Here is a 13,778-nt window from a genome sequence, read left to right as displayed (position 1 = left end):
CTTGGGAACAGAAATACCCTCAGCTGGACCTGGAACGGGTTGTCTAAGCCATGTCAGAAACCTTTCACACAGGACCGCTTTGAGAACTAGGTCTCTGGGCTTGAGAATCCTTCAGCATGGACAGGATCCTGAAAGCATGAACAAGAGGCCCCGTTCCCACTTGACCAGATTTTCAGCTGGCTAATTTTAACCTAGCCTAACTTTATTCAGAGGAGCAATGCACAGCAGCGCAGTGTGTGGTCCATACAAAAGGGGTCTTACCCAAAGGCTTGGTATCAGCTTCAACATCCAAGTTCCACTCGTTTTCCAAAACTGACACTGCATTGAGATGAAGGCCTAACCCATTTTGTTTCCAAAATTCAGGAGCTGTTCAAGCTCTAGAGCCATACTTTGCAAAGCCCTTGGGCCTACTTCACTCCTTTCACTCAGGCTCTTTTTTCACTTTTTGTTTCCTTGGTGGTGGCTTTTTTTAAAATGTGAATTATCATCATAGAGAGTTTCCCTGAATAGCACACATCAATTATTCTCTCTGAGCAGCTGCTCAGTCTGCCCAGTACCTGCTCAACAATTCCTTCCCTTTCCCTGCTGGGCTGTAGCTGCTGCTGCTGCTGCGGCACTCAGATTTCAAATTTGCCATCCTTGTGCCGAAGCGTCCACTACACCTGAGCTCTACTGTGGTCAGTAATGGCAGGGGAAATCCAGGTGCCACATGGTTTAAGCTAGGTGTGCATGGTTTGGTGGTCAGTGAAGGACACGGTCCCTTTCAGCTGCAATGAGCTGACTCAGCATGATGTTAGATGGGACCAGACCAGAACTGCTGTCTTCACATTTCTTTAGAAACTCATGGGAGTTTGACAGCTCCCACAGTCTCCCAGGCACTTCAAAATCTCCCAGCAACTCCCACTTCACAAAGTTGTTCACAGGGAGCTGTGAGACAGATCCTGCATGTGTGGTGAGAGATTACCTGCTCAGGGAGATGCAGGACAAGCACTGTGCAAGTCGAGGTGGCCACTCGGGCTGCTGACTGACCACAGGGTGGCCTGGTGCTGTTTGCCTGGTGTGATTTCTCTGCTTCAGTTGTTAGCGACAGATGTTAATCACGCTGCTTAATGCCGTTATGGACAGCAGTAAGGCGTCACAGTAATGGGAACTGTGCAATAACCTTGCCTAGAATAGAACAGAGTGGAGAAGAACAATGGCTCATTTCTCTTTGCAGGCGCATCTTTTTCTATTCAGAGCTCATTAACCCCTACGTCCCGTCTGCATTCCAGTCCAGAGATGTAATGTCTGCTAAACTGCAGAGAAATTATCAGAGGACTGCTACAGTAGTTCTTGTGGTCGGCACTGCTCTGGTCCAGAGGTAGCTGCATTTTCATGGAAGCAATTGCTGAACTAATGTTATATACAGTGGGTTTATAAAAAAGTTGTGCAAATACTTCCCATAGGATCATCCCATGGTGTTTTGCAACTCCTGGTCATTTGCACAATAGAAGCATGAAGCAATTAAAGCCTTTCGTGTTTTCAGCATGAATAGATCTATCAAATTTCACAACTCCAGTCCAAAATTGGACTCATTTTAAAATTAATATTGATAATTAGAAGTGCATGACTAAGCTTGAGTGGGTGCTTTCATGGGGGACTTGAGAAATACTCACTGTTTTTAGTAGCAGATGGGGGACTGGTGCAACCCACTGCTTTAAGGAAGCTGCCTTTCCAGAGCGGATAGGATGAAGGACGCAACAGGGAAGTCCTACTTCGGATTCGGTAAAAAGCATCCTGAGATATGGATGCCTCACAGCTGAGTGCCATTTTATTGGATATGTTCCCACTGGTAAACTTAAGGGGCTCCATGTAGCTTTCCAAAAATTAAAAACAAGAGACAGAAGCAGGAAAATGCTCCCGGGGCAGATAGAGGCCACCTGGCTCAGCCTGGAGTAGACCAAAGACAGGAGTTCTGAGGTTGTCCCCACATAGATCTGCCAAGTACCTGCAAGGAGGCAGAGCTGAAGCAGTGAGGGGAGAGTGTATCACTGACTGCAAGTGAATCGGGCACGACTTCAGGGGCTCTCAGTACCCCTGAAAAATCTTCTTACTTTGAGTGGCATCTGTGAGCTGCTCTCAAAAATTGTACTAGTGAATTGGGAAGCTTTGGAAAAGGTTGTGCCTGTCTCCAAGAGCTCTGCACTGTTCTTTTGTTCTCATTCTTTCCTAGGCAGAAACCAGTGTGGTTCCTATGAAGAAAAACCGTCAGCGATGATGCTGCAGGATAGGTCTCACATGAGGGTCCTTGATAGGAAGGGCAGCTCTCCGCTTCTGTAGCTGATGGGTGAGGACAACAGCTTGGCAAAAGAAGAGACCAAGAGCTGGCAGGATGAGTTACAGCTCACCCTCTGTGCCTGACTTGTATCACAGCACCACCACCACGGCCAAGCCAGACCCAGGGACAACACTGGATGTGACTGTACCAGAAACAGCTACCATAAGCCCTGAGACTACCAGTTTCAACACCACCAAAATCCCAGATGTGGCCAGCACTGGACCCGGCATGAGCACAATGCTGCTGTCCTTTGGGATCATTACTGTGATTGGGTTGGCTGTAGCTATGGTAAGAGAGCCCTGCTAAATATTTCTCTGTCTGTTGAGGGTGGAGGGCAAAGGGGCTCACCCAGAACTGCTGGGAACTGAGTTCCCAAGATCCCTTTCTTTTTAAGGCCTTTATCCAGTGCTCTAGTATTTGTGGTCTCTCTGAGGTCTAGTCCGAACGGGATGCTCAGCAGGCCTAGAGGATACCACTGATACTGTGGTATCAGTATTTATTTTTAATAGCAATATGAAGTTCAGTTAAAAGAACACAAAGTAGATTCTGTTCTGACTTGTTAACTAGAACAGCTGCATCGATTTAAACCTTGCCAACATGGGGGCCCCCGCAACAAAGTTCATCCAAACTAACTTTTAAAGCAGGCTGTTGAAACCACGTTAATCTCCCCTTGCCTTTTTGAATTAAAGTGGCCTGAATCCATTTTAGCTAGACTCATTCTGGACTGTATTTCCAAGGTTCTACTTGCTGGGTATCAGCAAAGCCCTTGAGGATTTGCTGCATAACTAACCTTGCCATTAATACTGTAGGCAGAAGCTTTCAGAAACTAGTTCTGGGCCTGACACAGGCAGTGCAAGTACTGCAGTTCTTCTTTTGCCATATATCCAGATCGTTTACCTGCCAACAGAGAACAGAAGGTAGCGGCAAGCTCCCATTCCTCGTATGAGGAAGAGCTTCACTAATACAACCATCAGAGGAGCCTACAGAAAGGGACTACTGCAAAATTTCATTGCAGGCCCAAGGAGGAGTTTTTCCAAAAGCCCCTAAGAGAACCTGGAAACATTATCCTGGAAATGGTCGTAAGTTCCCAAGAGCAACATCCAGCGTTCATAGTTGTCAGAACAAGGCTCTGGAGGCCAAGCCTCACTTTCTTCCCGGCGCAGCCACTCTTACTGGCTGACACGAGGCAAGTCACTCAGCATGCCCTCTTTACTTCTTCCCTTTATACTGGGGAGGGGGTAACAGCACTTCTATGCTGTTGGAAATCTACAGATGAAAACCATAAAGGGAAGGTTCTTCATCCACTCTTAAATTGCAACGTATGTCCTGCAGCCACCAGAAATGTGCTGAGCTACACCTAATAATAATACACCTAACACTCTTGCACCTAATATTCTTACTACTACTAACACACCTAATAACAGGCCACTTGAGCACTTGGTGTCAGACATGATGTGCTACCGAGCTTACACTGATGCATATGAAATTTCATTTTTGGTTGTCACTTCTCCCTTCCCCCTGCTTTGGTACGCAGCGACACCAGACTTGCTACACCTCCTTTCTGTTTGCCCTGTGCCCAAAATTTCTCTTCTCAGCCATTCCCCATCCTACTGGGACTGTTGTAATGATGGTTTTCTTTCTCCTTCAGGTTCTGTATATCAGGAAGAGGAAGAGGTAAGTAACATCTGTTGTTGGCTGAAGGGAACTCAGTGCTTCAAAATCCAGAGAGAGCTAGGAAGGAGACAGAGAGATGGGGAGAGTGTAAGGGATGGCTGTCTGAGAACAAGCCTACGGGGAATCAGCTGCGTGTGAATGAGACGGGTAGGGACACTGCACTCCTGGTATTGACCCACCTCCTAACACCACAGCCTCCAAGACTCCTCCGCAGCTTTGGAAAGGAAAACATGGTTGAGCAGGAGGAGGTTAGGGATCCGGCAAACTCTTCATGCTTCATCTATGAGATGCACTACAACAGAGGAAGGGGTTATGAGTGGATAAAGAAGCTGGGAACTCTGTCACGAGAGGTGTGGATCTCACGTTTCAGCCATTCCCAGATCCCTGTTTTCCAACAACCCGGGCCAATGACACTGGCCTTGCAAGGCTGAAGCCTCTTTAGCTGCAGTCACAGCAACTGGCAGCAGCATAGTGCAGAGATGCAGCTTTCTAGCCCAAGACTTAGTGTCTTGATTTCCTTGTTAAGCTCCTGGCTGAAAATAGAGAGGAGAGCAGCACGCAGGGAGACACACGTCTTGATTCTCCCGTCTCTGACAGCAGAGACACTGGTGAAGATCCATTAGATGTGGTACCTCCTCCCTGCCTGACTCCTTGTGGCAGGCCTGGCCTGGCCACAGACTTTCAAGAAGTGCTGCTGCCCACTGTAAAATTTCCAAGCCAGACTCTGAAGCCCAGATCTGGGTACTGCCATAGGAGCAGCTAATGCTTGGCCTGTGAATATAGAGCTCTGGAGATAATGGTTGTGTTGGCAAACCCATACAGAAGCAGGGAGGGAATGTGTCATCCTAACACTTGCCAAAATAGATATTTGTGGTGACACTGCCAGTAACTGCTTGTGTTTCCCTCCCCCACCCCCGAAAACTCAGCTACAGCCTCAGGCCAGGGCTCAGTGTTTTCACAGGAGCATGCCCACCCATCCATCCTCCATCTCTGAGCTGCCCAGTATTTAGGGAGACCCCTTGGGGTAATACTTTATACCTCTGTCACTTGGAGCAATGATACAAGAGTAAGAACAGCCTGTCCACAGGCATCAGCCTCCTATGAGAATCTATTTTTCCTATTTATTATTATTTTTCTATTTATTTTTATGCACTTCAGCCCTAGAGTTAAAGTACTACTCGTAGGCCACTGGACCTAGAAGTGGACTTCTGCTGGCAGACATAGCGTGACATGGCAGGACTGGCTGTTGTGGGCAGAGGGACAGGGGAGAAGTCGCAAAATGCCTAGCCAGTATGTTCCACTGTCTCTTTTGTTCCACCCACATAAAGCTTGATCTTTTAAGGTCTGCAGGAACTTAAATCCCTGTCTGATTCCTCTGTGCGTAATGCCTGCCAACATAGATTAGTGATGGCAATTAATCCCTGTAACTGCACTCTGGGTATCTTCCACTCCTACCAGCTGTGTGTAGTAGGTTCTTATCCTCATCCCTGCAGGAGAGGGCCTGACCCTTATCCAGCAAGAGCAACAAGAGCAGAATCCCTGTGCAGCAGGAGAAACAGCCTGCAGAAAGCCTCAGCAATGGGGTGGCGAAGGCAGCCTGAGCATCTGTCCTTCTCAACCAACCCTTTCCCTTCCCTCCCACGGGCAGGTTGGAGAAGCTACGGCACCAGCTTATGCCCATGTACAACTTTGATCCCACCGAGGAACAGGATGAACTGGAGCAGGAGCTGCTGGAACATGGGCGAGATGCAGCATCTTCCCAGGCATCGCAGAGCAAGGTAGGCAGCAGGGGCCAGCAAGTCTATTACTACAACCACTGGTACCTGCACTGGTTTTGTTACAGAGTCAAAGAGGTTTTGTAGGGTTGTAGAGTAAGGAAACCGTGTAAAACCTCAGGAGGACTTTCCCCATCTCTGCCAGTCCTGCTCAGGTGGCTTGAGCATTTTGGAGTGCTTAGGATGGACTGAAGAGTCAGGCAACTAGGATAAAGAGCCTGGGGAGGCAAAGTGCTGGCTCTAGTGAAGTAGGAGAGAGAAAAGGGCAACTTCAATAATTAAGGGTGAGTTTACTACAGTTTACCACCCAGGGCACCACAAGGGAACAGTAGGATGAATGCCATTTTCTGGAGAGAGGGGTTCAATGCCCACAAAGCACTGAGGCTCCTTTGCCCTGGCCCTGAAAAACAAGTAATTTCCACCCAGTTTTAAGGTATCCCTGCTTTGCCTAAGGATGCAAGTGTGGAACAAGGCCTTGCTGAGGGAAAGCCTGTAAGCATAACAGTTAACTGTGCTGCAAGCCCTGAAGAATGCAGGCAGAAAGCCTGCACATTGTTGTGGCATGGCACATCTGGTCTTGTCAGCACCTCCAGGCCAACCTTGCTGGGCGCAGAGCAGGCATGGCTCAGAAAGAGAAAAGGGAGGAGAATTCTCTATTTGAATTTGGGGAGAGGGGAAGAAGGATTTGCTTTGACCGCTTCTGAGTGTTCAAAGGCATGCAGCATGCTGAGAAATGATAAGGTCCTCAGAGACCACTGCCTTACTACTTTTGTGAGTTAGGAAAGAGCTTGATAGCTTGGCCACGTATTTTTGGTTAATGGTCCAGACGGGTCTTTGACAAGAGGCTATGTCCTTCCCCAGTGTACCAAGAGGTAGGAGAAATAGGGAAGAAGGGCTTCTCACCATCATTTGCAGCCAGCTTCACCGTGTTTTCTGTTTCCTTTGTCACCACCACCATACAAAAAGCCTTTCTGAAAGACAGAGCCAGCAGGGATGGTTGGAACAGGTATGTCTCTTAGCCCGTGATACAGCCTCCCCTTAGAGTAGACATCTCTCCTTTCCTGAATTCCTCTCCAGCTGCTCTGTGTTGCCTGTGTCTTCCCTTGCTTTTCCACTTCCAGGAGCAGGAGTTCTCCCAAACAATTCTGAGTTTCCACATACTTTACACCTTCAGATAATCTGTAGCAAGCTTGGTGTGAGCAGAAAGGGAAAGAGGAGATAATAAATACAACTGTAATTATAAAATATTTACCTTGAGACATGCTTCCCAACCTGCTGAAGAGCACAAAGGAGATGTGTGTGTTGGAATATGAAAGGTAGTCAACATATTCCATACACTGGTTTGGGAAAGCAAGAAATACTGTTGTATAAAAGCAAAGGATCTTGTACTCCGAGTAGCGCATACTGGGAAAACATCAGATCCCTCTATTAGTGCACATGGAGGGCTTCCCTTCAGGTAGTGAAGGGGGAAATGACAAGGCCAGAGTTAAACTTAGCACAGTAAAAGCAGATCCTTCCCGTACAGGGACTGGCCAGCAGGATACCTCGGATCCCTCCAGAGTTTGCTAATGCACAGAATCCTCTGCTTGGAAAGTACACAAATCTAAAGGCTTAACATAATAAGAGAGAGAGAGTCTAAAACAACAGCCAAAGTTCAGTCTATGGCACATTTCCAGGCCGCCTTGATGTTTCAAGTCTTTTCATGTTGCTTAGTATATATAAATAGTGAGACCCAGTAATCCAATGACATGGGGATTTTAAACTGGCATGGATGTGCTGACTTGCTCTCTGGCCTGTTGTATTTTTCTGTCGCAGCTTCGTTAATGCCGTGTTAGTCAACCAGCCTCCCCTTAGTAAGGGGCGGAATCTAGTTACAATACCGGGCAGTCTGTGCCCAAAACACGCACCTGCGCAAGAGCAGATTTGCTGGGTCTCATCTTTCACTGCTTCAATGCAGATTCTGCTGACAAGTCAAGGAGCCCTCCAGAGACCCAGCCGTCTTGTGTTCACAGACGTTGCCAATGCCATCAATGCATGAACAATACCTGCCCCTGCTCTGGGATCATGCTGAGACTGGGGAGGATGAAGCCGAGAAGCCAGTGACTTCCTGCAAGCATGGCCGATCCACTGAGCCCACCTGGTTACCCCGTTGGTTTGTGTTACAAATGGGCACAAGCACTGGGAACTGTCGTCACTTTGGGAAGCAAACCCTTTGTGATGGCAATGGTGATTTTTTGGTGCGTCTGTTACCACTGAAAGGTCCTGAGCTCCAGTTTCTGGGCTGCTGCTGACTGATACCATCTACCAAACTGCGTGCTTAGGAACAGTGCCTGCTTTGTTGTAGATTAACTTGTCAGAGCACGTGTTCGCGCTCTCTAGGTCAGGGAAGGAGGAGAGGTGCATGTTTCAGAGAGCTTCCCCATTGGCTTTGTGCCACCAGACCCCAAGGAAAGCGATAAATGAGCCTCTCTGTATAGTGACCACAGGTTTGGCAGATCCTGGAGGGGTGACTGGTGGCAAAGCCCCTTTAGGCAAGGAGAGCTGATTCCCCTAGCTGAGTGGTAATCTGGGGCACGCCAGGGAAAACACATACCATGGGCTTATCCCCCTTGCGTCATGTGGGCTGCTGATAAGTGTGCGCCCCAGGTGATGTTGAAGCATGGGGAATTCACTAGCTTTAAAAAGTGAAATGGTGAACATTTGGCTGATTACATCTTAACTGAGGAAGTGGCTGAATATCCCAAATTAGGGCTGCCATATAGACAGAGGGAAATTCACACAGCTACAGGCAGGGGGTGTCAATGTCTGGCTACGTGACTCCTTGCCGCTGAGCTAAGAATAATGGTGGTTGGGCCACAGAGAGGAGTAGAGTAGAACTGGGGTTCCGATACCATCTATCCCCCTCCTGCTTTGGCTCAGGGAAGTTTCTACAGTGCAGAGTGTTATCCAGAAAAAAAGATTAAGCCTTGAAATACTTTCTTTCACATAAGGAAAAACATGTTTTGGCTCAACATTACAACAGCCCCATATCTGCCCCCAGAGGTGACCGAACAGCTGGTTCATACTTCCTTACCTTCCAGGACCTGCAGTCAGAGCCTTCTCTTCTTCCTACTGAAGGAAACACAGAGCTTTGTGTTAGCCTCTGCTCATGTTACCTGCTAATGCAGAAAGTAGGACTAGACAGGTAAGCCAGGAGTTTCCCTGTAACCCTGAAGCATCTCTCTGCCTGTGCGTCCTTCAGGGCTGCAGGGGGAGAGAGTGCAAAGGGGTCTCTGGCCACCTTGGCATGCTGCAGTGCGGCATGGGGGCTGTCCTCTGCAGAGCCTTTTGGTGGCCACGAACCCTGAGTGCTGCAGGCCAGCACAGTGGCCAGCAGCAGAGCCTGCATGCAAGCATCAGTGCCCAGCCATGCACTGATCACCTCCTAATTTTTTTGCAGTACATGCATTTGTCAGTCAGATTATATTCCATCCACAGTACCAGTCAAAAGGGAATCAGGGCAAGCCAAAATTTGAATGCAGATCTAAAAGTAGGCTTTATGCAAGGAGATGTTTCACTGAGTGGCAATTCAGGTATCATGTGCTTTGCTGCAAGTTTGGACCTGCCAGTTAGTTTTTGTTGTCCCAAATCTTTTTTTTTTCCTTCCCCACTGTGACTTTTTTTTTTTCTCTTTCCTGGGCATGTGCCACTGACCCCTGCAGTGCAGAGTTTCTTACCGGCCCTCCCTCCTTCACAGACACAGCTTCCTTCGTGACAGTTTTGCAGAGCTAAGTTGCTTTAATTTTTCAGTATCCCTCTTTCTTTTTAAAACCAGGGAGTTCTGGGAGTGTATTAGGGCTAGGAATGTCATCACCTGTGGAAAACAGCCCATCCTCCATACCCAGGAGATATGGCAGGCTGCTGGTTGCTGCTCGTGTTTGCACTCCAGGGATACTGTTGGAAGGAAGGTGCGTGGGTGCAAATACTCCATGTAATCTGGCTTAGGTCCTTAGAATTTGCACACTATCTGTGGTTCTTCCCAGAGGTTATGCCTACATGATCAGCTGAGAAGCAAATACATCACCCCGCACACACATGCACACTTACCATCTCCTCCAAGTGCTCACTGAGGGCAGCCAGCCGCAGAGACCTCAGATTTCTCCCTTCAGCAGCTGGCACATCACTGCCTGTCACACTCCCACGCTCTGCAGCAGGACAGGGATGCAAGCGGCAGCAGGGGTGCACGGCTGTCCTAAATGGGAACGTTTCCCCTAGAACTCTTAGGATTGGAACTTCATTTGTTGTTTTAAACTTGATAAAAGGCAAGTGTAAGCTGAGCTGTTTCCTCAAACCAACAGCCTACTTTGTGCTCTTTACCCAACTCCATGTGCTGTACAGGCAGCTGCCAAGCAGTGCATCTGCCAGCTCAGGTGCAAAAACATGCACCTTGTTCCACGTTAATGCCGAGATATGTCTTGTATAACAAACACACCTACAGAGGAATTCTCTTTAACCATTCTTCCTGTAATGGTGGGCTTTGTCCTGTGATGACTGCCCTTAGGTTAAAGAAGTACAGATAATAAGACTAAAAGAATATTACGGGTATTTGCTGGGCTTGTACTGGAGTATTCTTTTAGTTCAATAGCGCCTCCTCTCACAGTTCTTGGAAGTATATGTACAATTTAGCAGAAGCATTATGATGTAATTTAATTCAAGTGTTTCTGTGTTTTAAGCATTGAAATATAATTAAACTATTTACATGAAATCGAGTGTGATTGTCTTTCCCTCTCCCCATCATTTGGATTTTCCACAGAAAACTGCTGGAGCATATCCTCAGTACCTGTTGGTAATTTGTATGCAGTGAATTCCCCTGCTCTTTCAAAGACTGAAATAAGTGTGAAAAACTTGGAAGGACAAGCTCTCTGGGGGTCAAGGTTTAGTGCTCCACAGCATGGAAACTCAGACCTCTTCAGGAAGGCTTGATGCATGGTGGAGAAGTCAGGAAGGAGGAACTTCCAGCCTAGCAGATCCTGGGCATCCAGAGTGCAGAAAGACAAATTCCAACTTGTCTGTTTGCCATATTATCCTTTAACCAGCTGAATTCCTGGACAAACTAGGAGTTCATCAGCTCACCTGCAGCTCCGTCCACGACAGCCTGCCCACACTGGGTGAACACTCTGGGCAGCAGCCTGGGTAGCTCCATAGTGATATTCTTGGTGTATTCCAGATTCACTTTCTGCCTCATGTTTTGGCCCACAGACCCAAAATTTGGGACTAGTTAGGAAAGCTGTCAAACTAACCGAAGAGGCTATGCACAGGAACAGGATTAATTGTATGAAAAGTTAAATAGTTGTATGGCACACAGAACAATGCGGGGCATAAACAGACTCAGCTGTGGCGACTTCTGGATGTACACATGAAGCAGAACTGGCTTGTGTTCCAATCAAGCCAGTTACAAGGTACTATAAGATATACACAAGAGGATGGAATTAGGCAGGATGGAATTAGGCACCAACTTTTGGGTTTAAGGCCCTGTCTGTTTACCTCCGTTTGTGATTCCTCATGTTCATTATTCCTTGTTTTCACATAGATCTGTGGGTGCTCCTGAATGACCAAGTCTTGTTTTATAATCCCCAAAACTCCAATTCGGATTAAGAGAAACTCACCTTCTCTGGTGATATGCATGTGTGCTGAGGTTGTTGTATATGGAGAAGGCAAAGCAGAAGCCTGAGCTGCTACGTTTTATACCTTTATTAAAAACAAACTCCAAGGCTAATTTGCAAGTTGCCAACACTCTTTATGCCTTTACCAAAACCATTTATGAGAATCTTCCAAACTTGGCTAGATAACAAACCTCGTTCACCTCCCATGTTTTGATCTGACTGTAATGACCTCTTATTTTTGAATGAGTCAGACCAAAACTGTCTGAGCTTAAAAACACTTGAAATGCATTTGCTTAGAGGTAGGATTTGGCTACACAGAAAAGGTAACTAACTATATGGGAAATAAAAAGCGTTCATCATTTCAAAAAAGAAAATCCAAGTAATTCAGCGTGAGAGCCTAGCTCTCTGAAGATGGCTTGGATTTCTGCCCACCTTTAACAGGCATTGACGTTCATTCTAAGTCTCTGCATAAACATGGAAGCTGAAGCTATGGATTGGGATTTCAACTACACACAGAGTAGCTCCTAATAGCGTGGAATTCTGCTTGTTCTCCTTGAGCACTTACATTTTTATGGAGACATATTTTCTACTGTGGCTTCCCAATAGAGTATTAAGAGGTAGCATAGATTAGATTTTTTTTTTTTTTTAAAAAAAAAAAAAGAGTTTGTATGCATGTCCCAGAGGAATACTGCTCACCTAAAGCAAGGATTTACTATCTAGCTGAGGCAGTTTCCATCCCTACTCCATGCCACCAGCTAAGAAAGGTCTGACTGATGTCATAAGAAAAGCTTGAGTCTCTTACAGATGCAATCAATATCCATTTCGGAGAAGCTGAAGTTCCAGTCTCACATTGTAACAGCTATTATTCTGAGGTAATAGGGGTTCATTAAACAGGCAGTACAGCCTTGCAAGCACAGTACTAAACCTGCCAATTCACATGAAAATCAGGTAAAGAAGTTGGTAAAATATATTGGTCTGCTACTGGAGTGGCCTTTGAATGCAGACATGAACTGCAGCTGAACTTGTGTGTCCACTGAAGAGCAGCTCCCTAACTTAATTCAGAGGAACACCAGTTGGATCTTCTCATGTAACCATCAACAGTTATAGATTTGCATGCATGATGTCCCACCTGGATTTATCCACACAGCAGGAGAACGTGGTCAAACTCTTCCCATACCTGGCAGCATGCCTCATCCTACAGCATAAGATTTAGGTCACTCCCTGTGATCTAATCCTTTTAATCCTTAATTTCTCTGCTATGTGGTAGAGGAGGCACAAAGGTTATCCGTGATGCAGTTTTCTGCTGAGACCATCAAACTCCATAGACAAGAAACTACTGTTAGGGCAAACCAGACAACAAGACAGAATTAACAGGATCGGGACTCTGATCACTACTAAACTGGGCAGACTGGACAAAATGTCCTGGAAGGAAAAAAACTTTTTTTTTTCCTATTATCTCTCTCCAATCAGCCCTTCCTCTTAATTCTGCATACATTTTCTTGCATTAAATAAATACCTGCTAAGGGAACAGCCTTCTGATGAAAGGATAATAAATGAGCTCAATATACACTGCCATTTCACAGGTTTCTGCTATGCACTGCCATACATTTAAAGCCAATTATGTTCTGTTTAAATATTTAACACTGTAAAGCTAGCCAATTTTACATCTTGTCAAAGATAATTGAAATACCCACTTTGTCCCTTTAATAGGCAGGCAGAGAATCCATGAGATGGAAAATACCACTGGGATTTCACTGTTTGCAACTGGATATTGGAAATACCCTCAATTCCTCAGAATTTAGCAAGATCAGCTCTGACACCAAAAGCACAAATCTGCATACAATGTAAGACTGAGAGCAGCCAGCAACAATCTCAGACCAACTGGCTACTGCTGTCTCCCAAAACTAAACTGTATCAGCAAGCTTTTGTTTGCATAGCTGCAACACTAGAGGACCCCACATACGCACATTATGGACTGAAGATACAACTAATTTAAATTGAATCCTGAGGCTCTGCAAGGAAGCAACCTTTGTGTAACTGGTTCTTTACAGACACTCCTTTGAAGTGATAAAATCACAGTGAATGTGACTAAGCTTGTAAACATTGTGCACTCAGAGCTGCTATCAAATGCAGGGGGAGTGCCACCAGGCCAAAAGCTAGTTACAGGAGATGGTCCTGAGCTAACAATGCTAGGATAAAAAATTCAGAATCAATCCCCAAGACATCAGGGTGCAAACTTTCCTCTAAAGCATCCAAGTTGCTGACCACTGGAGCAACAGCATTAGGTAAGCTGGAAATGCCATGAAGGTTTTTCTTTCTGGTATAGTAAAGAAAGGACTCAAAGACTGTCTTTCAGATGCAATCTCTATG

The 13,778-nt window shown here is 46.3% G+C and overlaps 1 protein-coding gene and 1 long non-coding RNA gene across 2 annotated transcripts; one reads left to right on the top strand and one right to left on the bottom strand.

Moving 5' to 3' along the window:
• The first annotated feature begins 1,282 nt into the window (after nucleotides 1-1,282).
• On the top strand, nucleotides 1,283-10,510 carry C10H3orf18 (chromosome 10 C3orf18 homolog). Its single transcript, XM_075159251.1, is given in 6 exon segments — nucleotides 1,283-1,360; nucleotides 2,213-2,364; nucleotides 2,366-2,605; nucleotides 3,966-3,991; nucleotides 5,640-5,769; nucleotides 7,779-10,510. Coding segments are annotated over 5 exon segments (717 nt in total). The 5' UTR covers nucleotides 1,283-1,360; nucleotides 2,213-2,322; the 3' UTR covers nucleotides 8,058-10,510.
• Nucleotides 3,669-6,717, bottom strand: LOC142086321 (uncharacterized). Its single transcript, XR_012675080.1, has 3 exons — nucleotides 6,670-6,717; nucleotides 4,171-4,283; nucleotides 3,669-4,048 (listed from the first exon to the last, which is right to left on the bottom strand). It is a non-coding gene; the product is annotated as an uncharacterized LOC142086321 (long non-coding RNA).
• Nucleotides 10,511-13,778: the final 3,268 nt, after the last annotated feature.

Source organism: Calonectris borealis, chromosome 10 (assembly GCF_964195595.1).
Source record: "Calonectris borealis chromosome 10, bCalBor7.hap1.2, whole genome shotgun sequence".
Lineage (NCBI taxonomy): Eukaryota > Metazoa > Chordata > Aves > Procellariiformes > Procellariidae > Calonectris > Calonectris borealis.
Note: the sequence above shows the minus strand (reverse complement) of the source record. Positions and strands in the feature narration are given on the sequence as shown.